The 26306-nt window shown below is 33.2% G+C and overlaps 1 protein-coding gene across 2 annotated transcripts in view; it reads right to left on the bottom strand.

The window, feature by feature from the left end:
* Positions 1-26306, bottom strand: part of LOC149476872 (uncharacterized) — a 46448-nt gene that overhangs the window by 17872 nt on the left and 2270 nt on the right. For both annotated transcript variants that reach the window (XM_089711235.1, XM_089711236.1), the window contains one exon: positions 16237-16347. In XM_089711235.1, coding sequence (XP_089567361.1) covers positions 16237-16347 — 111 coding nt within the window. The remainder of the gene's footprint in view (positions 1-16236; positions 16348-26306) is intronic.

Below are 26306 nucleotides of genomic sequence, written 5' to 3'. Positions count from 1 at the left end.
ATAAAGTCCGTGAAATAACTTATTTCTATGGACGAGCGAACATCGTTCCGATCTATAAGGTTATACGGTTTCAATTAATTGTTTTTTCTTAATTTTTTAAAACCTTTTTTTCGCCTTAGTTTTCAATGTAACAGATTTTGAGCCGTTATCAGAAATTATAAACCTTCATATTTTTATTATATACAAAAATCAAACATAAACGCATTCCCAAAGAAGATGTGACCCTTAAAATTAAATGTGGATGAAAATTAAAAACTTTAATGCCAGTGTTATCAGATGAAAGCATAAACTCAGAGGTGTTAAAGGCGCCGCTGCCTTTTTACGCATTCACATAAAAAGGATATTAAATCATTATATTGAAAACAAAATATATGATTTACAACTAAGATTTACAAATACACTGAGATATAATCAATTTATTATTTACGACATCACTAGCTTCAACTCCGTTTAAAATTATTTCGAGTCAATATTATCTAACCATTAGCAAACAAAGTCAAGGTTCCTACAATACTCATAGATGTAGAAAAACTAATCAATATTTTCCATTCAGAAATAAAACACCCTGTACTTACAAAATTGTTTGTAAAAGACGCATCGAAACAGAGCAGCGATAATCACAAAAATATTTGTTAGTTTATGTTAAAAAAATCAAATATAGAACGTTTCACTAGACGAGCGGATGAATGAATGACAGAAAACTGAATCATCAACTCAGGTTGACTTTCCTATTACTCACTGCTTAAGGGAACATCCTGTATATGCAACGTGCATGTAGTAAAAGCGATGAATAAAACATTTTCATTACTAATGTTAATAAAAACGAAAGTCAAGGATGATCTTACACTTGTTACCTAATACGGTAAAACAACGAATTTACACATGATCGCATTGCTTATTTACTTAACATACGTTTTATGATCCTACTAATATTATAAATATGTGAAAGTTTGCGAGGATGTGTGTGTGTGTGTGTGTTTGTTACTCTTTCACGCAAATTCTACTGAACCGATTACAATGAAATTTAGCACACATATAGAGGGTAACATGGATTAACACATAGGTTTTATCCCGGAAATCCTACGGGAACGGGAACTATGCTGGTTTTTATTTGAAAATGCGGACGAAGCCGTGGGCGGAAAACTAGTTTGACCATAAATGTCATTCAGTCAGTACGTAACAAATAAAATAGTGTGTCATTTGGTAGGTAAATAAGCTGCGCATGAGTATTCATAGCCATACATTAGTTTGATTTAAATTTACTGTGACGATATTCATTATTGTCTATTTTATGAAGAGTTTTTAATATAATCATTTAGAAGTACCTTATCATTTCTTGAATGGATAATATGTTAATATTATGTTTGGTTGTAAAAGCTGCAAATGTAATTTGTCATATGACATTCTAGTCTAGACCATTATCTCTATTGAAAGAAAGGCGAATAAAAATAAAGACGCATATTGTAATCTTTAGAGTTCAGTTGGCAAATTAATGAACCCGAACTTAAGCTTTTGAGTGGTTTCACTATATCTTGTTTAAACCAATATTAAAATTTAAAATTAAATGAAATCCAAACAACATGGATTACGTAAAAGTACCAGCTATTTATAAATTACAAAGTACATAATAATCACAAAGTATTAATTTGTTTCAGGAAATCCTACAATCATAATTACAAGGAAAAAATAATAATCATGAAAGAAGAAATAGTGCCTGGATACACCTTGAAATGAAGGACACAATATAAAAATAACATTGTGTTATTTCATTAGTAGATTAAATGTCTTCTTCTTTTAATCTTTAGAAATTACATTAGGAAATTGATTTCGACATACTGTCAACGAAAATAAATATTGTTCTTGAAAAAAATCGTAAAAAGATGAAGAATTGATGAGTAATTTTAATTAAGCTGAAGAAGAGGTTTATTCGATCATTAATAATATAATTATTGACACTCACTATAAACAAGTTAAATATTTGCACTATAAAATGACTCGCCATTTACACATTTAGGTCATAATTAGGGTTGCCGCATTTTATTAATGACTGGCCGAGTGGTCAGTCGTCGGAACAGTGAAAGATGCAGCTTCGAATTCCAAATCACGATCAATTTTTTTTTTCAAAAATCTATGCAAAATATATCTTAAATTAACCTTCAACTATTTAGATACTTAAATAGGAAATACGCAAAATTTTACTTCTTTTAACTCTTAGCTGTATTTTTATAGCATTAAAATGCTTTAAAAATACAATTTACTACTTTTATAGAACTCCCAATGATTGTTGAACATTTCGAAAAGTTTGGTTACGATACAATTTCCATATTATATGAATTTGTGTTTAATTTTATCCCCAGTGACAACCCTAAATTCGCTCAAGGTTGTTTCGCTGTACAGATGATTGAATTAGGGGTCATTTACTCAAATCATCTCTAGCATTTTCTTGGTACGGTAAATGCTACGTGAATATTCACTTACTTCTTATCGAACATTCAAATTGGAGCAATAAATACACATTTATTGAAAATTGAATTGGTTCAATATTTTATTCCTTCGCAAAAACAGACTAAGCTGTAGTGTTATATCTGAACTGTTTAAGTCTTAAATCATTATTTCAGTGTACAAAAGCTCCTTATTTACGGTCTATGTTTTTTTTTAATCCCCATCGACTGTTTATTAAATTTAATTAATGCGTTTTAGTCAATTCAAAGAAACGTAATAATGTGCACGTGTAAATGTCAATTACGACGTCAATAAAATACTAATTAATCGAGACATAATTAAAACGCAATTTAAAATTGAAGATAATGAATTCATATTGATGGATTTCTATTTGTATGGCCAATTAGTGTCTTATTATTTAACACCATGCTGTTCAAAATCCACTGTACGTATACATCTTCAAAGTAACAAGATACAAGTGGAATAAATACACAAAATATATTCAGATATAAATTACTCAATATAAAAACTGAAATATTAACTCAGGCCCCGGAACCACAGACACAATAGAAAATCTATTGTGTCGTGGACCGATCGGGCCGTTCGGGGCTCAATGGGTTAACAGTTCTATCATTTTACAAGAATTAATAGAAAACAAAAATAAGGCTTTTTTTAAACAAGGATATTTCCTAGTTGCCTCGAATTAAAAATCTGCAACTCATAAACAATATTAGTATTTAGTACCACAGTATTTAGTGAAACAATCAGCTGCTCTTATGCACGGTCACAGAAGCCCGCGATTAGGATATTAAATTATGCGTGATGGTTGTTTACAATAACAAGAAACACCATAAAAACTCTATGATCACGACACAATGGCATGACATTGAATTGCATCTCGTAATTGTTTCACAGTCGATGCAATTTCGTAAAACCATTGTCTCATTCGTTTTACTTGCGTTGTTCCTGAATCGAGACAAGGATAGAATGACGGATGTATAGAGGAAATGATGTTTTATCACTACATAGTATAAAACAAAGTCGCTTTCCCTGTCCCTATGTCCCTATGTCCCTATGTCCCTATGTCCCTATGTCCCTTTGTACGCTTAAATCTTTGAAACTACGCAACGGATTTTGATGCGGTTTTTTTTAATAGATCGAGTGATTCAAGAGGAAGGTTTATATGTATAATAACATCCATTAAATAGTGGAGAAGTACTGTTATTTTTGAGGTTTCTAATGTGATGTCGTAAAAAATTACATTGTTTCCGCTTATATTGCAAACGCAGGCTGAACCCTACGAGTTTTATCAAAATAATGTACTAAGTATTATACATATTGAAAAGGTCTACAGAAAAGTCCGCGATGGTATATGTCTATCTCTTATGGATAACCCACAATAAAAAATTTTTGTCATTTACTTTTTACGACAAATAAAAGCTAATTTTCGAAGCGATTTTCACCAATACAGCATTAATCCTTAACCAATTAAATACCTTGAATACATTGTTCATTTAATATAGATCTATATGGCATTTTACACCGTATGATTTAAGTGAATATTTTCGAAGATATTACAGATTTAAAAATTGCGGGACGTAGCGTTTGCGGCGGTACCGGCCGGCCGGGCCGCTATGTTTTTAATTTTTATATACAACGTTCACAGTTATTCTGTAGTGTATTTAGTATCAGCATTGCACCCGTGCGAAGCCGGGGCGGGTCGCTAGTTGTTTATATGATCTTTTTAGATTTTTTAAAAGTTTATTTAATATCTACTAACTTATATATAATATTGGGGACAGGTCTGGTTGATATTAGCCCACTTTATTGATTTATAATATACTAGCTTTCCGCCCGCGGCTTCGCCCGCTTTGTCTAAAACCTAATAAATTATATATTAAAACCATCCTCTTGAATGACTATCTATTAAAAAAAGCATCAAAATCAGTAGTGTAGTTTAAAAGATTTGAGCATACAAAAGGATATAGGGACAGAAAAAGCGACTTTGTTTTATACTATGTAGTGATTATGGTGTACATAATATAACGAATTAGCGACACATGAGAAAATAGGTGCTTCATTTACATCTGTGTACGTTCAAACTTCAAAGTCATTATGTTATAGATACGACATAACATTTTCAATGTGTATTGTGTTGTTTAAGTTAAACGTATTTGGAGGTATCATTTATAACAATCGTTTCGTCATTTATTTACAAAGGTTATGTTAACATTATTAGTGAATTTAGTTCTAGCTTACAGAGGCCTTTACAAATTCGCCTCCCGGACTAATATATTTTACTAGTGGCGAATTGTATTACAAATCGATAGATAATTGCAACAGTATGATTTATTATCACACAAACAATGAACGGAGGTATTCGTAGGCGACATTTCTGCACGTTTCATAACGTGACTTTGAGTTATTATCATGAATTGTTAGTGTATCGTTTTTCCTCGATCTCATTGGCAACAGCAATTTCATTGATGTGTGTTTAATAATAAATTTTTTCGAGCATATTTTGGTTGGAATTAGGTCATCGCCCCCAGGAGTAATATTAAGGATTCGAATATGCGTCGAAGCGGTGTTCGACACGAATTGGGTCACCGCCCTTACCCTAAGTATTTTGCTTTTTCTTCGTTTACATAGGCATAATGATATAAAATATGTTACTATATTTTTCGTTAATTTATTTATTTGTACAAGGTACCTTAGAGGTAATAATACAATAGATAATTCAGTTAATATTTAATCACACCCACATAATATAGTGGAAACATACGTAACGTACGTAAACGTGCAAACATAGTATCTACAATACCAACTTCACAAGAATATAACACAATGTTTGTTTGGTATAACCGTGCATAAACCAACTTTATCTATTGCAAAACTATATCAATATCTAATTGAAACAATAAAACGCCACCTGACACAACAAAGCTGGCCCATATACGGATTTCTATACAGTAAGAATGCCTAAACCAGCGCGCACCTGTGTCCCTCTGCTTTAGGGTTGATACTTGATGGTGTAATAAATACCCTTGAACTGCATACAGTTCAACCCTACTCATAAGTAGGGTTACTAAATACCAACTGTAAAGTACCAATTTAAAATACTGACCTATATACATTACATCTTTTCTGAAGATTTTATATTTTTAGCATCATCTCAGCGTGGTTTTCGTTGTTGCTAATGTAATAAATAGTACTTTGTATATTTCTTTATAATATAAATTGGGTATAATAAAATAAATACAAAAGTAGTAGGCAAATTAATTTCCTCTAGGTATGGGTTTCTTGACAATTATAAGTAATGAGTGATAACCCTACTGAATATCCAGAATTGTTTAGTCCTTATAGTGATAAAGGTTATTGACCAAGCAAAGGAAGATTTTCCTTAGCAAGTTCGAAGTATGATTTAATAGTTTGTTAATGGTTTTCAGTTATGAGTTAATCACTATTGGTTTAAAACATATGTTTAGTATTACAATATTTCAACTCGACTGCTTCAAGGTAGTACACTACATAGGCATACAAGTGAAATTATTTTTCGTACACTTGAATTTTTTATGTATCTTGCTAACACCTAACAGGGAAATAAGTTGTAAAATATTGATTGCTTGAATTATGAGAACATAATATATGTGTTTATAACATATAAATGTGTAATTATATATGACTGCTGAACCTGATAAAGAATGAAAGAACTGGTAGATAAATTGATAAATGAACAAAAATGAAATCTCAAATACTTGACCGCTCAACACATTGAATTCTAAACCAGAAAAAAAAGAAAACATAGAACGTGACCCAAGTTCATTATATTACTCGGATACAATAATTCAAATCGTGCGAATAAGACATAATAATCATATTATCGCAAAGTAATTACGCTCGCACCGGACGACGCTTCAATAAGGCGCGGGACATATACAAGCGGCGCGGCGCGCATCGGGCGCACCGCGGGCGCGCCAGCCGGCGCGCCTCGGGCGCGCTGCCGGCGCGCCTCGGGCGCGCTGCCGGCGCGCCTCGGGCGCGCTGCCGGCGCGCATCGGGCGCGCTGTTGGCGTCCGAAAATGATATTTATATAGAGTGGTTAAATGCATTTTCTTCATGCATAATTTAGTAAAATTATGTTAAAATAACACAAGAAGGTTAAAATAACACAAAATTTATATTGTACTAGCGGTCCGCCCCGGCTTCGCCCGTGGTACATATTTCGCAATAAAAGGTAGCCTATGTTCTTTCTCAGGGTCTAAAGATTATCTGTGCCAAATTTCATCAAAATCGATCCAGTACCTAGTTTATGCGTGAAAACCATACATACATACATACAAACCTTTCCTCTTTATAATATTAGTATAGATAAAAAATGGTTTTCAAACACAGGTTTACATTTAAACCATATAAATCTTATCATTAAAATCTCAGTTCAAAAGTATTTACAGTACTGATCATTCCACAATATTATTACAATTACAAATAAATAAAAAACACAATCAAAATCAGGATTATCTTTATTTCTGACATTGTAAATACATGGGAACTTTCATTATACTCTTCTTCATTTTCACTTTCCCTACTGCCATCACCTGTGTAAATCATTTCATCGATTAATTCAATTCACCTTTAAAAACAAAACGAAGAAGGGTATGTAATAGCAGCTCTATATAATTCCACACAGAGAGAACACATTTTTGACTGACAGGCTACCGTCTCCTATAGACCGGGAGATACTGACACAAAATTTCGAGTCATTTGTAACAGCATGGCGGTTCTACAGGGGTCTTAGTACGCAATGACAAAAAGAAAAACGATGGTGTGAACGCTGGTACCGGCGGCTTAGTCGCGTGGGCGTTAGTCGAACTCGTCGGAAAAATAGCGAAGTCAAACGATTTGTAACACAAAAATTTTAGAATTTACCGATAGCCCATAAAAAAGAAGTAGGCGGTAGTGTCATGCCATACTTTTCCGGTGTGACTTACAGCCCGCCATACCGACGCGAATGTGTTGATTTAAAAAAAACAATTCAACCATTTGTACCAGGCTAACTTTTGCACAGGTAACCATCGTCGTGCAGCCATTTACGGAAATCGCCATGCCATACTTTTCGGACGATTCCAAATGGTCGCCATACCGCCGAAAATCTGCAAATTTTTTTTTTGTAAAAATTGTAATTGTAACTCGAAATTTTGTGTCAGTATCTCCCGGTCTACTACCACCAGATTTGTTTTTGATTGTGTATGACCGTGAATTGACCTCTATTTGGATGCGATGGGGGAAGCGTGCCTGCGGTACGCCTGCGGTACGCCCGCGGCGCAACCGTGGCGTGCCGCCTCGTCGCCTTTCCAAAATTCTTTCATACAAAATGTATAAGAAGGACGTGGTGCAAAACAGATTCAAGAGGTGCGCTTATGGCACGCCCGCGCCCGCGCCGCTTGTGTTTGACCCGCGCCTTAAAGCTACTTTCTATAGGTACGTAAACACACCTAGCTTTCTTCGTTAATGAACTGCCCCCATACCATGATGTCTTAAAGCAGTATTATTTCCAGTGTGGAAAAATGACAGCACTATATTATGTACTAGGTTTCCGCCCGCGGCTTCGCTCGCGCAGTCAAAGAAAAACCCGCATAGTTCCCGTTCCCGTGGGATTTCCGGGATTGCGTCATTTTCCCGGGATATAAAGTAGCCTATGTCCTTTCTCGGGTATCAAAATATCTCCATACCAAATTTCATGAAAATTGGTTCAGTAGTTTAGGCGTGATTGAGTAACAGACAGACAGACAGAGTTACTTTCGCATTTATAATATTAGTATGGATAGGTCGTCTAGCGCCATAATACCGCTATATGATATCTTGGAATCCCTCCTAGTATGACAAACGACAAGGCATTTTTCTGAAAACAATGGATATTAGAGCGCAGGATAATCCGCCATTTTCGATTTGAAAAAAAAAAGCAAAATTTATTTCAACAGACACATAACCGTTAATAAAAAGAAAAACATATACAATATATCTACATATATAAATTTCTGATTTTTGGATCTTTTGGAAAAGTTACTTAATTCTTATTCAAAGATTACTGTTAATATATCGATTATGCTCTATGTGAGCAATTTTAATATGAAACGAACAGACTTGATTAAGATTATGATTAATAACGACTAATATTCTATGCAAATTCAAACGTGATGGATCCATAGAGAAATTATAAAAAATTATTTGCCCATACAAGTAATTTATAGACCGGTTCAGAAATTGATTGTGAGGCGACGTGCTTTCCAAATCAGACAAAAACCAAGAAAGAAATAGTTAATTTACTTATTACCATGAACATTCCCCGACTAGTGAAAGTATGAAGGATCGATTTATAGCAGCGAATAAAACAATCTATTTTTACAGTGGCTCATAATAATTTATGACGTACTTTGTGAAAAAAATAAGTAAATACAGGTCCATTTTGTTTGTAATTGCGATGCTAATAGTACTCTTGTGAAATTACAAATTACTTACAGCTTATTTACATTTTCAGCTATGTAAAAGGTATTTATTATAATGGCAATTTAATTGTTACAATTGAACGTTAGTATCTATAATTAAATATAATAAATTCCATTTGTCCTAGTAATTTTCAAATGAATACTTAATAAGACCACAGACCTTGTAGGTAGTGTAAAAGCATGTAAACGTAGGTTTTGGACCATCTATGATAAAAGAAGATTGTTTGTTTGTTTGACCGCGATAATCTCAGGAACAGGTCCGATTTGAAAAATTATTTCGGTGTTAGATAGGCCATTTATATAGCTCTAAGACCAACAGGAGCGGAGGCACGCGGGTAAAACCGCGGGGCACAGCTAGTATTAACATAATATGAGTGTAATATATCATAAGAGGGGTTAGACAGGGTGACCCGCTATCACCAAAACTATTTATTGCCGTTTTAGAAATAATATTCAGGAACATAAATTGGAAAAACAAAGGAATAAAAATAAACAATAACTATCTTACACACCTGAGATTTGCAGATGACATAGTTTTAATATCAGAGAATCCAAGTGAACTAGAAGAAATGATAAACAGTTTGAACTTTGAAAGCCACAAGGTCGGATTAGAAATGAACTCAAAGAAAACTAAAATAATGTCCAACAGCTCCAACATTCCTATTTGTGTAAGAAATAATACTATTGAATATGTTGACAAGTATATCTACTTGGGCAAACAGTTATCATTCAATAAACTAAATAATGAAGATGAAATATCCAGAAGAATAAGCATAGCATGGCGCAAATTTTGGTCCCTTAAAGAAATTTTAAAAGGAAACTACTCTTTAAAACTCAAGAAAATTGTATTTGATACCTGCTTGTTGCCTTGTCTACTATATGGCTGCCAAACATGGGTGTTCACAAACAAAGTAAAACAAAGGATCAGATCAACACAAAGCAGCATGGAGAGAAGCATGCTAAACCTAAGGAAAATATATAAAATTAAAAACACATCAATCCGAGGAAAAACAAATTTAACTGACGCTCTCACACAGGCACTGAAACTCAAGTGGCAATGGGCTGGACACATAAGTCGTTATACTGACGGACGTTGGACATCGGAAACATCATTGTGGAAAGGACCAGAAGGATTGAGGAATGTAGGTAGACCAATCAGACGGTGGTCTGATGACATTGTCGATATAGCTGGGAAGGACTGGGCTTCCTGCGGTAAAGACCGGCAACAGTGGAGGAAGATGGAGGAGGCCTTCACCCAATGTGGGATCCAACACAACAACTAATATTTATGTACATACTTAGTAATTGATAATAAATTTCACATCTACTAACACAAATTGTAAAATTGTAAAATTGTTAAACTGTCTAATTTAAATTAATATGTTCTACTAACAAAAATTGTAAAATTGTAAAACTGTTGTGTGGAAATAAAAGGCTTTTTATTTATATTTTTTTATATCATAAAAATATTAATTATCTAGCATAAGAGCATATAAGTTTAAAAGTAGTACGTGTGAAGTGCAACAATATATGACCGCAATAAGCGACGCGGACGGTATGAACAAATTTCCCACGACTTGTTTTATTTAATATGATCTATAATGATCCCTAATAAAACAGATCTTATACCCTAATAATATAGAATATAACGTGAATCATCAATCGTCATAAAAATATACATTGAAAACCTGTTATTTGTAGTTGCTAAATAAATTATATTCCATGATACTGCTGCACTCTATAATTTATAACTTGTACATTTTGATTTTTGAACATAATATAAATCGATAATTTTAAACTAAAGAACATATAGGTAAAGCGTTGACCAATTAAAAAAAAGTTATAGTTACACCATAAGAAAAAAACCGAACAACTGTAGTCTTACGAAACTTCGTCGTACACATTCTTGACCTTTACTTGTCATTTAAACACCTACAACTTGTTTATGAGCTCAAAAGACTATCCATAAACAAAATAGTCTGGCCACTAACGGCCAAACATCGCCACAACATAACGGTAAGTGTAAATTCTCACCATCTCACCACTAAACTCTAATAACCAGCACGAATCCCTTATCATTTAAGCCCGCATCAATCTAGCCAGTAACAAGGTAAAGTTACAACTACAAGGATCACGATTCTCACTGATCGTGACCATTCTGTGGAGCACATCTTTAAAACTGGACTTGCACAATTAAAACTCTAGACTGTAACTTTATACTTACAGAACTTTTACCTCCTATTGATTACTAGATTTCCGCCCGCGTTTTCAAAGGAAAACCCGCATAGTTCCCGTTCCCGTGGGTTTTCCGGGATAAAACCTATCCTATGTGTTAATCCAAGTTACCCTCTATATGTGTGCTAAATTTCATTGTTATCGGTTCAGTAGTTTTTACGTGAAAGAGTAACAAAGATCCATACAAACTTTTGCCTTTATAATAGTATTAAGATTGATCAATTTAAGAGGTGCTAACTGTAGCTTTAATGTGAATCTATATTAATATGTAGTTGGTCGTCTTGTATGTATTTTAGTGCTCCCACATATTTTTATGTAGCGTTTGCAATACGTAACAGATAATACGTAATACTAAATGGAAAGGGAAGACAGGTGTGGTTTGAAGAAGGACAAATTTCGAGTCGTGTAACCACATAGTATAATATTTTAAACATCAATGACAAAACAAGCGAAGTTGGTAATTATTGTAGATATTATTGTTTAAGTAGGTAGAATTCATAATAAAATAGGTATCAAATTTATTATTAGCATCTTAGAAAGATTCGTAGCTTCGACCAGTTTAAAAACTAAATCTACGAATGTACAACTGCTCAGGAATTAGACGTCCCCAAATAACACTGAAACAATTACGAAATAAACGGTTACCTCAAAAATTCCATAAGCCTTTAGATACGGTATGATTACTCAACACGTTAAGCTATCAACGAGGTACTGAGAAAACTAACAGAGTGCGTGATGGGCTAGCCCTAATTGGTCTGCTCATTTCGTTAAGGGGAAGCTATGTACTTAAATTAATTACCTGGGTAAGGTTTTGGTGACTTGACATACGATTTATGTTCAATTGTTGAAAGGTAAATAAATGTACTATTTCATTTAGAGCTTCGCATCGGAAGAATTTTCAAGGAATGACAGTCGTATGAATGAATAAAATGAATGTTGGATAGATAGGATGAAAGGTACATGTAAAATGAAAGCTGAATAAATAACAGTTAATGTATGCAATGAAATTGATTCCATAACAGATAAATATATGTACACAACAGGTTTTTCATTGGAACAGTAGGTACGTACCTATTACCTAAGCGGCGAATATCATTGCTTCTTACATTTTTTTATTGACAAAAACACACGCATAACAAATTTGTTTCGGAAACGATCAAATGCTTGCGGTAATCTATTTCCAGACACCAATTTAGTAGAAAATATCTATCCAACGAATAAATCATACCAAAACGGTTCTACCATAAAACATTACCCTTAACTATATCTAAAAATATGTTGAAAAACATATCCAAAGCTTGCAAAATGTTAGAACACGCAACTGTCACATAATAGTGCTAATGAAAACGGTTTGACAGTCACGTTCTGTAGAATTCACCAAACCTTCTATTTACCTATAACATACCTCGTGATTTACGTAACAAACACATAGAAATTACGCAGTTAGAAACATTGAGAGATGTACACATACAGTACGTAGTACATATTAACTCAATGGTTAGAAATCGATTGTTATTCTTATGAACATTACCAGATAGACATGCCATCAAACTTTATATAAATAATAATATATTTTGGTCTTAAAATATTATTGTTCATTTTGAAAAAATATCCAAAATAAATAACAAAGGCGTATGCTGATGTAAGTAAGCATCCTCGATATGGGCGTATTACAAAGGTATTATAAATTTACAGACTTCCAGATGAAGAAAGAGCGTGAAAATTCGTAGGCCAGAAAATTTGTTTAGTTGGTTAGTGAGCAAAATTTTTCAGAGGTTAAATGTATAGACAATGCTGTAGACCGACCGAATCGAAGACCGTAATGTGACCGAATTCTAGAAACAAAATTCCTTCCTACTACTTAAAAAAAATAAAAAGGTCATAAAGACAATAACGCTATTATAATATTCAACGTTCACATCAGTTCACATCAGATGTTTAAAATGTCACTGAACCGAATTTTGTTTCAGTTTTACGGCTTAATTGTGTGTACTTATTTCTAAGGTAAAAACAAAAAACGTAGTACATATTAAGATATTACGTACTACGTTAAAGAAAAGTCAATCAAAGAAAGTTTAATAGGACAGATGAATGCATGATTTGGCAAAAAAATTAATACTCGTGATCGAATTATTTCTATTCTTTATAAATTTATAAAAAATTACTAGTTTTGTGTTAGCTAATTTCCATTTCTCTATCTCATTGCGCATGTTATGAATACAGTATCCCTTAAAAAAGAGAAGGAAAGGAGGATTGGAATTTAATGTAGTAATCTTGAGATTTAGATGAACTAAATGTCTTCTATACCACCAATAACTTTACAGTAGATTCACGTAAACTTCTCCCCCTTAATAAAAACGTGTATGTTTGTGTATATGTGTATATTATATAATACTAGCGGTCCGCCTCGGCTTCACCCGTGGACCGTGGTACATATGAAAAATAGATGTTGGCCGATTCTCAGACTTACCCGATATGCACAGAAAATTTCATGAGAATCGGTCCACCCGTTTCGGAGGAGTATGCAGACTAACATTGTGACACGAGAATTTTATATACAAGAAGATGTAAAGCCAAACTTTCAAATTAATATCAATAAAGGAACCAAGGACTCTTTATATAATGGCTTTTTCCTAGACGTTTCCTAGTTTGTTAGACGTATCCTTGCATGATAACATACTATTTCAAACGATTACTAATAGACTTGCAGACAACTCATGTAACTTTAAATTACTTTACGAATTATTTACAAAACATTAATCCAAATTGATACATTATTTCCGTGTGAAATTTAATTAAATGTCTTTCTGAAAGATGAACGTCTGAAAGAAGAAAACGTATTTCAAAGTATGCAGTTATTTTTCCCTACAATTTATTTCTTAAGTGACTTAAAACGTATTTTAAAGATAGCAGATGTCCGTGATTCAACAAGACAATCAAATGAACCTAAAAAAACAAATGTATTGAAAGCGTTTTCCTTCAGTCTATATTAGTGTTATTTTCGGCATCGTAAATTTGTTGTGTCTTTATAGGTCAAGAGCTCTTATTGCGTCGACTTCTGATGTACAGATAGTCGATAGGTAGTATTTTATTTCGATTGCTGAAATATAAATTAAGGAACTGTAATCAAATTCTTTCAATGGAATGGTTTATCATGTATATGTATGGATTTTATTACAAAAAATACCAAGTTATTGGACGTTAAAGCAATCCCATTCAATCCCTACTGAATTTTGTAGTCTGTAACATTAAACGCAGAATTTTCTCAATTATATTTTCCATTCAGCCCTCGCTTTTTAAAAACCGAAATACCGCGTTTAATTTCAGGTATATTTTTCTTTATTTTTCACAGCAATGATTCACCCTAAAATCTTTCATCCCGATTTTCTTTCTATGTTTTACGCATCAGTATGCCTGGTTCTTTGAAGTTCATCCCATTTCAACTCAAGGGCACATTAAATATCGTTAATAAATACTGAATTTTCGATTAGGCCCACCAATGCTTTTATCTGGCAGTCAGTTTATTTTAACTGTGTTTTGTATATACGCTTACGCGAAAATTACGAGCCAATTAAATTTTTAACGCGATGGGTATTTTTATAGTATTCGATACGATATCGTTACGGCGGAAAACGATAAATACGAATAGGTATTATTAGTGGCGTTAAAGCTAAAGTGATACGCCTTTGTCGTCGTTTGTCTAGCGGCTCTAGCCTATTTCACGTCCTTGCATTTTGTATAAAAGTAGTTTAACATGAACATGATTTTTGTCGCTAGCATCACGCCTATACACTTCAGGTGACTTATACAAGTTTCCATCTCATATATCATCTACTACGAATTTTATTACCGCCTGCCGCATATAAAGTATCGTACAGAAGTTCCCAAAAATCGGCTTAGGCTGTTACTATGGATCAAATTTCATGTATAAGATTTTACGTAGGTATCTAACTGATATTAGCTAAGCTTATTATAATTGAATTTAAATAATGAATTTCAAACGTTTCGTTTACGTTACGTTCAAGCATTATGTCATTTCAGGTAGTATGAAAATAATAAAAAATTACCTAACGATACTTCCTCTTTTTGCACGCCTCATAAGCGAAGCGTTGAGGTGGGTACTACTGTCACTTCGCGCAAAACATCTGATTTTTCAAACTTAAAATGTCTTTATGTATCATACATTGCACTTGTAAGATAATACATACACACACATATTAAGAAAAAACACTATTTTTAACGTTCATGATATTTTTGATGTCATTTTTGTTATTTAAACTAGTTAAAAAACAGTTTAAAAAAGTTCTGTCTTGGACGTCCGTGTGTCTGTATGTGCGGATCCTTTTTCTTGTTAACACGATAGCGACCGAAATACTTTACTAATCGAGTCTTTTTTTTTCTCTTACGCTTGAGTATGCTCAGGAATAGAACCCTTTCATTTTTCAGGGTCTGATTCGATGTGGTTTAATTGTTATTAAATAAACAAAAATAATAATTAATAAATATTTATTAAAAAAAAATTATGAGGCGTGCACTTTTGGATTTTCCAAATTATAGTAATTTACTACTGCTAGAACATTTCTATACAAATATTTATTTCAAATACATACGATATCGTCTCGGACATTATAAGAACGCTTTTATATCAAAATATTTTAATAAAACCTCGAGTGACGTTAATTGAATGTATGTCAGTATGTTTGTAAAATTCGTGTTTGAATTAATATTTTCTCACTTCAATAACTTCAATTGTTTATTTGATTAAAATTTAAAATATTTAATTTTGCACATCATAAATAAAATTATTTTTTCATCGTTGTATTTATATAGCGAATACAATTGTTTTGATAAAAAAGAGCGTGTGTGCCGAGCACACGTGTCAGAAGTGAAACTTCTTTGCCAAGATTCAAAGATAGCAAAATCGTCGCTTTACTCCATGACGTGACGGTATTGCCATGACACGACCTTGAAATCTTCTCTTCTCTTACTCTCAACGCGCCTTAGGAAGTTTCACTTCAAAAATTCGAATGTATAAAAAATAAAGTTTTGTACTTACTGGTCGGTCGAAACTTCGACACATCCGTGCCACATTTCTCCCTGTTGTATAAAAGTTTCTTGCAAACACGCCATGGCCCGAAGTATCCTTGGTCGAAGTTTGGATTCTCCACTGAAACAAAGGGATAACAGTAAATTCAAATGTCCAAACACATTTATTCTTTTAAAACTTATTTTAGATATTTTAGAATATTTTGATATCAAGACTTATTTATTGCCGAGGTCCGCCCCGGCTTCGCCCGTGGTACATATTTCGCAATAAAAGGTAGCCTATGTCCTTTCTCGGGTATCAAAATATCTCCATACCAAATTTCATGCAAATTGGTTCAGTAGTTTAGGCGTGATTGAGTAACAGACAGACAGACAGAGTTACTTTCGCATTTATAATATTAGTATGGATTGTCGAAAACCTCACGATTAAATTATTGAAGCGCTATAAAAATGATATTTATGTTGATTGCAATAATTAAGACAAAACGTGATTATTAACACACTATTATATGAATTATAATAATCATATTATTATAATTTTCTTAACAAGAAGATAAACGAACACGTCATACACAATATATTGACTGTTAGTATATTGACACAGTAAAATTATTAGTTTTAGATTTCTGGAGCCTTAAGGCGAAATGAGACCCAAAACAGACGTTTCGAGCGCACATCGACATGGGATTAGATCATGAATTAAGTAATATTAAACCTTCATCAGCCAACACAATATGCTAAAATAGGTAGGAAAGTTGGGCAATTTTAATTAAAGAAATTTCATATTATAGCTTCATAGGTGCATCATCAAACCCGATATTTTCCATTCCGACTCATCACGGGCTACCAAGGCGGACATTTATCACCTGATTAATAAATTGCTTGTGACATAATAGAATCTCGTACAAGGGCGATGACTAACTCAATGAAGCTATTAATTACTTATTCAGTCATGATAATTACACAAACCACAATGATAATTGGTGAGTGAAAAAAACCTGTAGATAATTTCTGCTGTAACTTTTATTGAATGGCGCCATGGGAAACAATTGCGTGTAATAGTTTTTAATTTTTATTTTAAAATTGTTTTATAACATAATATGTAGGTATAAGATGAATTTGAAAATATTAAATTTTGTTTATTATTTCATAGAAGTATGAAAGTTTTTTTTATGTAACTACCTATATTCCTTCATTGTACAACTACATATTGACGATATTTAGTAGTTAATAAAATTTACGATGTACATAAACATATATGTAAATGATTACACGTATAAAATGTTTTGTCTATATGTATTTCCTTTTTACATGAATTGTTGTTGTAGTTATTTTACACACAATATGAGCTAATCCCTATGTAAAAATAAATAATAATTAATTAATGTTTATTGTTTTGACCTCACCTGTCTTTGTAAGTTATTATTGACATCATTATATGTATGACGTGACATGTTTTGTAGTTGTGTAATTTTTATTTTATTTAATGCTTAGTTTTAAATGAATTTATGATAATTAATTTGAATTATGATCATTAATTGATATGCATATAGAATATGACAGAAAGAAAAATATAAACAAATGCACAGTATAGTTAAGATTTTTAGTTATTGGAAAGATATTTGCTGTAACAGTACCTACGTAATATATTATAATATCTTCATAAACATTCGTAAATCAGTATCAAATACACGCTAACTAGGTTGAAATGATCCTGCGAATTGGCAACTATCTAATTTGTACCGAGGTTTAGCTGACATTGAGTATAATTTACCAGTTTTATTTCACGTGAGAAACAACAACCACAGATTGGTTTCATTCATAAATAAACGTTAAATTGTCAATGAATAATTATGGGAAGGTTTCTGTAAAATTTAAATAGTATCAGGAGCATCTCTTGTAGTACCGGTAAATAGCCATTCATATGGATCGGATCAACACATTTTTCGGAAAGCTTATCAAACATTAATTCATTGTTCATGCATTCGCCAATACATCCAACCGCATAACTTCCTTACGTTCATACCTATCATTGTAAAGACTGTAGGTAACAAAATTATCTTCATTCACTAAGCAGTACATTTTAAAGACATTCTTATGACAAAACACTATCAAAACTTACAAAAGAACTGTACCCTGTCCTACTTCTGCCCTATATAATGAGGGGTGCGGTGACATGATTGGTGGGAGCGTGACCCATTTTCTTTACGACATTAAAAACGTGAGGTTCGTTCGACGGTATGCCCTTATTTTTCCCGACGCAAAGACATTCTTGATAAAGTGACTACTGCGTAAAGCCTTCTCACGGATATCCCGTGTTGGAAAGGCGAATTTTAATTCAAGTATAGATCGAGAGCACACCAGCCATTTTATGTTATATCAGAGCTAGGAGCTAATTTCTATTGCACGCCTCATAAGCGAAGCGTTGAGGTGGGTACTACTGTCACTTCGCGCAAAACATCTGATTTTTCAAACTTAAAATGTCTTTATGTATCATACATTGCACTTGTAAGATAATACATACACACACATATTAAGAAAAAACACTATTTTTAACGTTCATGATATTTTTGATGTCATTTTTGTTATTTAAACTAGTTAAAAAACAGTTTAAAAAAGTTCTGTCTTGGACGTCCGTGTGTCTGTATGTGCGGATCCTTTTTCTTGTTAACACGATAGCGACCGAAATACTTTACTAATCGAGTCTTTTTTTTTCTCTTACGCTTGAGTATGCTCAGGAATAGAACCCTTTCATTTTTCAGGGTCTGATTCGATGTGGTTTAATTGTTATTAAATAAACAAAAATAATAATTAATAAATATTTATTAAAAAAAAATTATGAGGCGTGCACTTTTGGATTTTCCAAATTTTTTCTTATTATTTTAACTCGAAAATCGTGTATTTCTTTCCAATCTCCTGTTTTATCTGTCTATCCTTATGACCTTCTCTCTTCATCCTTTACGTGAATCGACCGTCTTACAAAAAATGTAATGGAATAGAATAGCAAACTACGTGTGTAATGTGTAACTATATCAATTATTATTTAATAGTACTAAGTAGTAAAGCAAGTAGTAAATAAGATTAAAATGTAGGGTAAGCTTTATCACAATTTTACGATTCCAAAGCGTGTAAGGTAATCGGCAGGTGCATAATATAAGTAAGCATGAAGTATTACGTCGTACCAAAATTTTATATTGAACTCAAAAACTACTAAACTTGGATGGAATATAATACATCCGAAAATGCATTATTTCAAACTTATATTATCCTGATAAATTTTTGGCAATACTAGAAATGCCTTTTTGGCATCCCTATACGAGTAAAAACATCATCTAGCAGATAGAACAGGATGGAGGTAGTTTTATATATGTCAATTATCTACATTTAATGTAAACAAGCTTAAGCTTATGCAGTGAGCGTCAGCATTTGTTTATATTTTTCAAGAAAATATTTTTTCTAATAATACAAACAAATGGGCCGATTACCAAACCAAAATACCTATATTTGTTTTACTATTGCATATCAACCAATCTTAAACAGGTTAATTATAACGGTAAGATAGCACTTTGTTCTTATAGAACACGTACTTCAATACAAACGAACGTGTCGAGCCTTTCAACTAATGATATGTATCGGCTATTACAAGACAGAAACGCGTCAAGAACATGATTTGCAATTGATATAAGCGCATCAACAATTGACCAGTGACCACAGAACATTGCCATTTGCCGCAAATGGAAGTCTGTTTGTTTGAAGACCAGCTATCGAACAAGGTTGGGTCACCTTCAACGACCGGAGACGTATTTTTGTATAGAAATATTTAGGGGGCTAGCGGACATAGCGGCTACTTTTAACCGTTGTAAAGAATCCCATAGAAACTTCGTTTGAGTACGGGGGCGAAGACGCATTCGGAAATCCAGCTAGCATTATCCTTTATTACAATAAAATCGTCATCAAAAAGTATGCATGCCGGCAAATTTAATTTAAGTTGCAAGCTGTAGCTATATTAAATAACAATAAATTTGAAAAGAAGCACCATATCATAAAAATATCATTCTGACTTTGCCTTGATGAGTAGTGGTGCGAACTGTCGAGTATATAGGGGTCTTTTCTTTGCACATTCAAAAGTTACATCACTGGCTGCAGTACCAATTACACCACGTCTTCTAGAACCTGAGTGGCACATTTGCACCTCATTAACACTGAGTCACATGTCAATTGTCCGACCTTGTGTGGTTCAAATGTTTCAACCCGCTTTCTTACTCATACCGTTTTTAATTGGCTCATTTATGCCAACTTTAGATGCATTGATAGCTATTGAGGCGCTAGATTGCGTTTGCATATAAGGGGGCGTCCATAAATTACGTGAGTTGTTTTAGGGGGAGAGGGGGTCGAGTAAAATCTCATCTAACCTTACGTTGGGGAGAGGGGGGGTGTCGGCAAATATCACGCAATTTTATTTAAATTGAAACAAAACAAATTATACTCTGGTCTATATTTAATCCAAATACATAACATGCTTAAGATGTTACGGTTAAGATTTAAATATTCTATTGTTACCTTGTTATAACACTAAGGGCCGATTTTTCAATGCTTGGGTAAAACTTATTTGTGGAATAATGTATAAAACTACCATTTTGAAAACGTTATCTAATTGCCCGTATTTGACAGTTTACGTGACATTTTTATATTATCGGGTAATACTTTATTGGACGGATAAGTTTTATCCAAGTATTGAAAAATCAGCCCTTATTATAACTTTCAGCAATATTAATTACTATTTTTAACTAGTCGTAAACAAAAGCACGAAACAATTTTTTTTCTTTTTACAATGACAAATAAACATAAGAAACCCACATTTTGAAAAATCTCACGTGAGATGGGGGGATGGGGGAGGGGGTTCAATAAAATCTCATGATATCTCACCAGAGGGGGAGAGAGGATCAAAATTTGGACAAAAACACCTCACGTAATTTATGGACGCTCCCTAATGAAGGATATATTCACATCTTCAGAAGTGAATACTGTAAGTATATTTTTATAGGTCATGTAGATTTTGTTAGAAAAACTTAGCCGGAATTTTACAATAAATGGGCATCAATAGGTACATGAAATTCACAAGAAACTACTGTATATAGAAATAGATGTGAAATCTAATGTAAGATAGGAACATGTAACGAACGAAATGAACATTTAATTATTAGCTGTTTTAAGGGTTTCAACTTTTCAAGCACGGTTTTATAACATACAAATTACAATAGATGGAAGAATTAACCTTGCATTTTTATAGCCGTTAACATCTGATCAAAACAAGATATTAGTCACACTGCAAACATTAATATGTACGACATCACGCATTCACACTTGGTTGTATGTATGATGTACGTACATATATTGGTACAATATTCAGTATGTCACTAGAATTGCAGTCAACGGCTAGAAGTGATTCATAGGAATCGATACCTTTGAATATACAAATATATATGTATGAAGATATACGTAATAACACCTGTATGTAATGTGATACATGTTTTAAGGTTAATGATGGTGGATTTAGGAAACTTTTCTATAAATTCTCGTTGGTTAGTGATAAACGTAATTGCAAAGGGTAACTTGTTTGTAATATAATATCATTGGTAAGGCCGAAGACTTTACCGTATCAAGGGGTAGTTCTGTATATTGTATCTTAATATATATAAATCTTGTGTCACAATGTTTGTCCTCAATGGACTCCTAAACCACTTAACCGATTATAATAAAATTCGCACACCATGTGCAGTTCGATCCAACTTGAGAGATAGGATAGTTTAAACATGTAGGTACCACGGGCGAAGTCGGGGCGGACCGCTAGTAGTTCTATAAAGAATTCCCTTGTGACCTGGAGCTTGTTATTTGATTTCCCTGTATCTTCCTTTCCAAGAAAATATCACTACACAGTGTGTAATCAAAATTTGCTCTTGCCTAAAAGAATAAGCTATCAAAACAATTCTGAAAATTGCCTATTCACCAATAATTGCACCTGACCTCCTACTGGTAACAACAACACGCTAACTTTGAAATCAAGGAAAAACTACTACAACAAAAACGATATATTATCCACAGTATTGTATATCCCTGATTAAATTGAATGTAAATTGACAGAAGATACAAGAAAATGCCATATTCTTGTAGTGTCTTAACGTGGGAATCTACAGACTAATCTTCAGAGAAGAAAAAGTGCTCTTTCCTTTGTTGGTTTTGCCTTTACATTGATCAGTTAAAAAAACAATCTTCGTCATGCAATATTATATTCACGTTTAAATTAATTGATAACTTTTTACAAAAATGGCTTCGCATTCGACTTATACTCGTGACTTCCAACTTCAAGCACAATGTCGCAACGTTTCTCTCATCTAAAAGGACGAATCACGCTTCCATACAAATCAGCAGTCAATTGAATTACGTCATCACTGACAATGGATGGTGCTTTTGCATCAATGCATTCGTGAGTTCTGCTTACAGCTGTGTACCACAGTAAAAATATACGAACGGTACGGAAACTTGTGACGAAACGTTCGAAACCTATAACCTATTACGCACACAAACATATCATCAGTCTCCAAAGGGTACTCCGAAGCAGATGGCCGCTTAGAAGTCTCTTAAAATTTAAATACAAGTTGCGTATGCAGTTTGTGTGAGTGAGCCGTTTCGAACGTTTTGTAGGGAGGTTCGCTACTGTTCATATCTATTAACTGTGTGTGTACTGAACAATAACTCGTAAAACGCAAGGCGATAATTTTAACGATTGTACCACATTCTACTGAGCGCCGGTAAACCGATAGCCTAGTTCGCATCTAGACATAAAACTGCACTGTGGAAGGTAAATTCGCGGCGTAAATTTTTTATTAGACTGATGGTTGATATTGATTGGTTGGCGCCTTTTATTATAGACTTTGTAAACTAGAATACGTTGATGGAATATTTTCTTTATTTATGGCTTGATAGAAATGCGGGCCTTTCAAACAAGTAAATAGGCGATTGATGTGATTTAATATTAATGGTATTTTAATTAAGTTGCCTTTGTATGAAAAAGAAAGTTGCAAAGGAGTGATTAAATATAACGATATGCTGAAAATATCGGACAAATGATTATGTTAATTTGAATGCAATGGAATTATAAAAATAATCGTACACTATTCTTATAAGATAAGGTATAGATAATAAATAGTTCAAAAAAAATTTGCAGTCTCTAATACGCAAAATAAACGTTTTTTGTTCAGTTTTTTCTAACATATCAACTGTCAAATACTAAATTCTGTCTCGCATTTCGTTTTGCATTGAATTTGTCTGCTATTGAATACTAATCTCAAAACAAAGGCTGGTAAAAAATGCTTTCCGAACATTATGTGCCAAACTTTAGCCGAGGTCGGTGACTGACATTGTATAGCATCGTCATCGTGATATACGCACTTTACCAGAGATGGATTTAGTTGTATAAGAAACGAAAATATATTTTAACTAATGTTAACAAATTCCTTTCTTCTACTAATAGGAGAATACCTAAATACTCGTAATAGCAATAGAAAATAACCTAAAATGTGTCATTTTAGGCCAAATAAAGAAATCTCATAACCGGTATATCTGCCGGAAAGGAAAAAAGAAAAGAAGAACTTGTTTTCTGTTCTTTCGCATGTTTAAACATAAATCTACATATCCCATTGTTTCATAAATACAACGAAAAATACTTGAACGAGATAGTTAAAGTTAATCTGGTGAATCCATACCTACATTATGCACGTTGTTTGACAAATCGATAGGCAAACAACAATTTCCATTGTATATTTTGTTGGTGAAGTTGCAGCAAAAACTGTTCATTCGTGAATACGTACCTGTATTGAAGATTTTAACTGTATTGTGTATTGACCAATATTTCGACATAAAAACAGTAGGATATTTAAACAACAATGCATACAATTAGAGATAACTTTCCACTTTAAATTTGCCGAGACATAATCTGGTTGCCTATCAAACTATTGCATATTACATGTTTTCTTACAGAGATAAAAAGTGTGTGTACTTTGTACTAAAGTATAGATAAAACATCATAACTACCAGATATAAAGCTTCCAGTTCTACGTCGTCCGTATCATTTTTAGTATTTGTGCGATTAATATCGAAATAAATATTTAAACTGGCTACTTAGACCGTCTTTTTAGGGTTCTGAGAACTAAACTAATTTCACCTTCCTTTAAAGACATATCTAATGTGTTAAAAAATTTAACAGAATTATATTTAGGTTAACATCCCGTTTTCCAATTTTGTTTGTGCGCTTCCGTCTTTGTTGGTAAAGTATTTTGTAGTACGTGTTGTTTGCTTATTTTCTTTTGATACGATGTATCGGATCAACGTCCTCTTACAATTCATTATTGACCTTCTACTTATATTCTTCTTATACTATTATCAAAACAGGTACGTTAAACCACGTCGTACGCAAAACTTTATGTAGCCCTATTATAAAAAGCAGATTATTTTTAGGTAGTTTTTTGTCACTTACAAATAAGTACAATGTAGGCGGTATATTAATGAAATGTCAGTGTATGAAGCTAGGCAAGTTTAATCGATATTTGTAATGGATGATACACAACTAGTTCTAGCGTTAGAAATTACGCTAGTAGTATACACTGGATTTAGCTCTCACTGTTCCCATGAGTCTAGCTTTCTTGTCCATTACCATGCAAGTTAATATGAGAATTAGGTTTTTTAATGACTAATTCCTACGTTGATATACGCATTTCTGGTTCCGCGTGAGAATGAACGATACAATAGCAAAATGTTAATGCTTTGGGCATCGAAGTATATTTCTCAGTACATGGGTAAAAACACCGGTGTAATATGTATGACCGATGAAGATATTATGTACATAAAACAGACACCATAAATCATAGCCCTATTTAGTTGAAAAAAAAACATGAGTTGTCAGTAAATAGATACTAAATTTCTATTTCAGGCTACGTTTTAATAAATAGCTTGCATAATATTATTTAAAAACAAAGTAGCTATAATATTTTGGGCAACAGACGCATTAACGAGGATCATATACAGAATCCGGATTTTAATATATCACCAAAGTTGAACGTACGGTATCTAAAAGCAACGCCATAAGCGCAACACTGGTACATCTACAAGTTTTGTGACAAAGGTCTCGGGGTCAACGAACTGTTTGGCGGGCGGGCCACATTTTAAAATGCACCATGGAACGTGGGCATGAGAATGATAAATTCGAAAATGCAAAAAAACGCGCGAAAAGAATGCCAAATTTTTTTTCTACTCCGTGTTACGCTTTTATGGCCAGTGCGATAAACGCGAAGAAGGTTTTAAACGGTAAATCTTTTTGTGCTCAAGATAAAGGGACGCGGTATGTTTCTAAAATACAAGCATTATAATGTGTAGTTTGCAATAATATACCTACCTGTATAAACAAAAACATAAACAATGATTGCGAAAAAGTTAAACTAGTTAATATGCATTAAATAACGGATTGCGCAAAACTTATGAATAAACACGTTCTTAAAGCCTACTAGGTAATTTTCTAGCCAATCACATAACATAAATACAATTTTCTCGCCAGTGTTCCTCTGCAATTCCGCCACACCACTATCAATTATCGTGTCGATCTGTGCACGACTATCAAAACGTTTACCGTACACAAAAACCGATCTATTTCCCGTTAATCTCGAGATAGGGCTTTAGAAAGGTAAAAGTAAGACAATGCAAGTATGGCAGATTCCACGGCTCGCCCTACTTCGCCTGGGAGTGTAACTTCCGTTGATAAATCCGGTTTTTTAACGTTTTGTATTTAAACAAGCGATGATAACGAATTTAGATTCGTATTTAAATACGCGGTTTTAAATAGCTTATGTTTGAGAATAGCAATTCTATGTTATAAGAAGTTTATGAATATGGATTGAATTGTTCTGCTCGCATACCTATCAGTACACGAAATAATTATGTTTCATACACTTACACCATTTGGAGAATAGACTATTGCACCAGATAATTACCTAAAAACTATACTTATTTATTTATTTACTGAACAGATTT

The sequence above is a fragment of the Colias philodice genome, chromosome 26 (genome assembly GCF_061535455.1).
Source record: "Colias philodice isolate Cphi_HAF_F1 chromosome 26, ilColPhil1 Martin Lab GWU primary, whole genome shotgun sequence".
Lineage (NCBI taxonomy): Eukaryota > Metazoa > Arthropoda > Insecta > Lepidoptera > Pieridae > Colias > Colias philodice.
This window is presented reverse-complemented; position numbering and strand designations above follow the sequence as displayed.